General features: G+C 37.5%; 1 protein-coding gene across 1 annotated transcript in view; it reads right to left on the reverse strand.

Moving 5' to 3' along the window:
- Window positions 1–986, reverse strand: part of LOC104763485 (uncharacterized membrane protein At1g06890-like) — a 3,188-nt gene that overhangs the window by 1,239 nt on the left and 963 nt on the right. Inside the window, exons 2-5 of the mRNA XM_010486850.2 lie at window positions 699–850; window positions 396–604; window positions 205–298; window positions 5–112 (exon numbers count right to left, since the gene is read on the reverse strand). Coding sequence (XP_010485152.1) covers window positions 5–112; window positions 205–298; window positions 396–604; window positions 699–850 — 563 coding nt within the window. The remainder of the gene's footprint in view (window positions 1–4; window positions 113–204; window positions 299–395; window positions 605–698; window positions 851–986) is intronic.

The following is a 986-nucleotide window of genomic DNA, read 5'->3' on the forward strand; positions in this document are numbered from 1 at the left end:
TGGCACTTGGGATAATCCAAGCAACAGCTACCAATGCGCCAAACAAATTAAATTCTAGATCTGTCACTGTCGCAATTGCCACCCCTAGAGATACTACAGCTAATGCCATGACCTGTTGTGTGAGGACAAAACAAAACCCCAAAACAGAGTAAGCACCAAAAATATGTAATGATACTTAATGTACAAAAAAACTCGAGCAAAAACCTTTGTGGAAGAGATAGTTTTCTTGAAAAGAACAAACTCTGCAAGAACAATCGTTGGTGTCACTGCGATCTTAGCCATCTGATAGAATCCAACACTGGAAACAAAACAAAAAAAAACAAAAGCTTTCAAATATGAAACAGAGTTATCAAAGGTCAATTTGAGGAATGAAGTTTATGGATTAAGCAATGAACCTGTTGTGTTTGAGACTGGTATTAGCGAGTCCAGAAGCAAAGGCCATGACAGCTCCAAGAGAGAAGAGAGAGGAGAAAGGTGTAGTCTTTGATGGAGGAGACATTGGAAGCAAAGAGAGAGACTTGAAGAAAGCTAGAAGTATCCAAGCAACGGTATAGTGAATCAATGTTAGAAAGATTGGAAAATTGAATCCAACTCTTCCCATCACCTGCAAAAATTCAACCATACAAATCACTATGACATGGCCAAAACAGAGAACAAAAAATTAAAAAAAGAATTTGGAATATGGAATTCGGGATTACTAGTTTATTGGCGAGGATGATGCCAACAGCAACAATGAAATTGAAGGACATTGCAACAACAGGGCCACAAAATCTCTGTTGTTGCCTTTTAGCTCCTTCTGATGTTTTAAGCTCATTGTATAAAGAACTTCTGAGTTCCTCCAAAGCTCTTCCTGCAAATCAAAAGAAAACAGAAAAAAAAAAACACAATCAGATCAATCAAACCTGATCAAACCAAAACGGAAACAAACCCTTAACAATCCGATCAAAGCAGATGAAGAACAGAGACAATGTGAAAATAAAAGCATC

This window comes from Camelina sativa, chromosome 18 (assembly GCF_000633955.1).
Source record: "Camelina sativa cultivar DH55 chromosome 18, Cs, whole genome shotgun sequence".
NCBI lineage: Eukaryota > Viridiplantae > Streptophyta > Magnoliopsida > Brassicales > Brassicaceae > Camelina > Camelina sativa.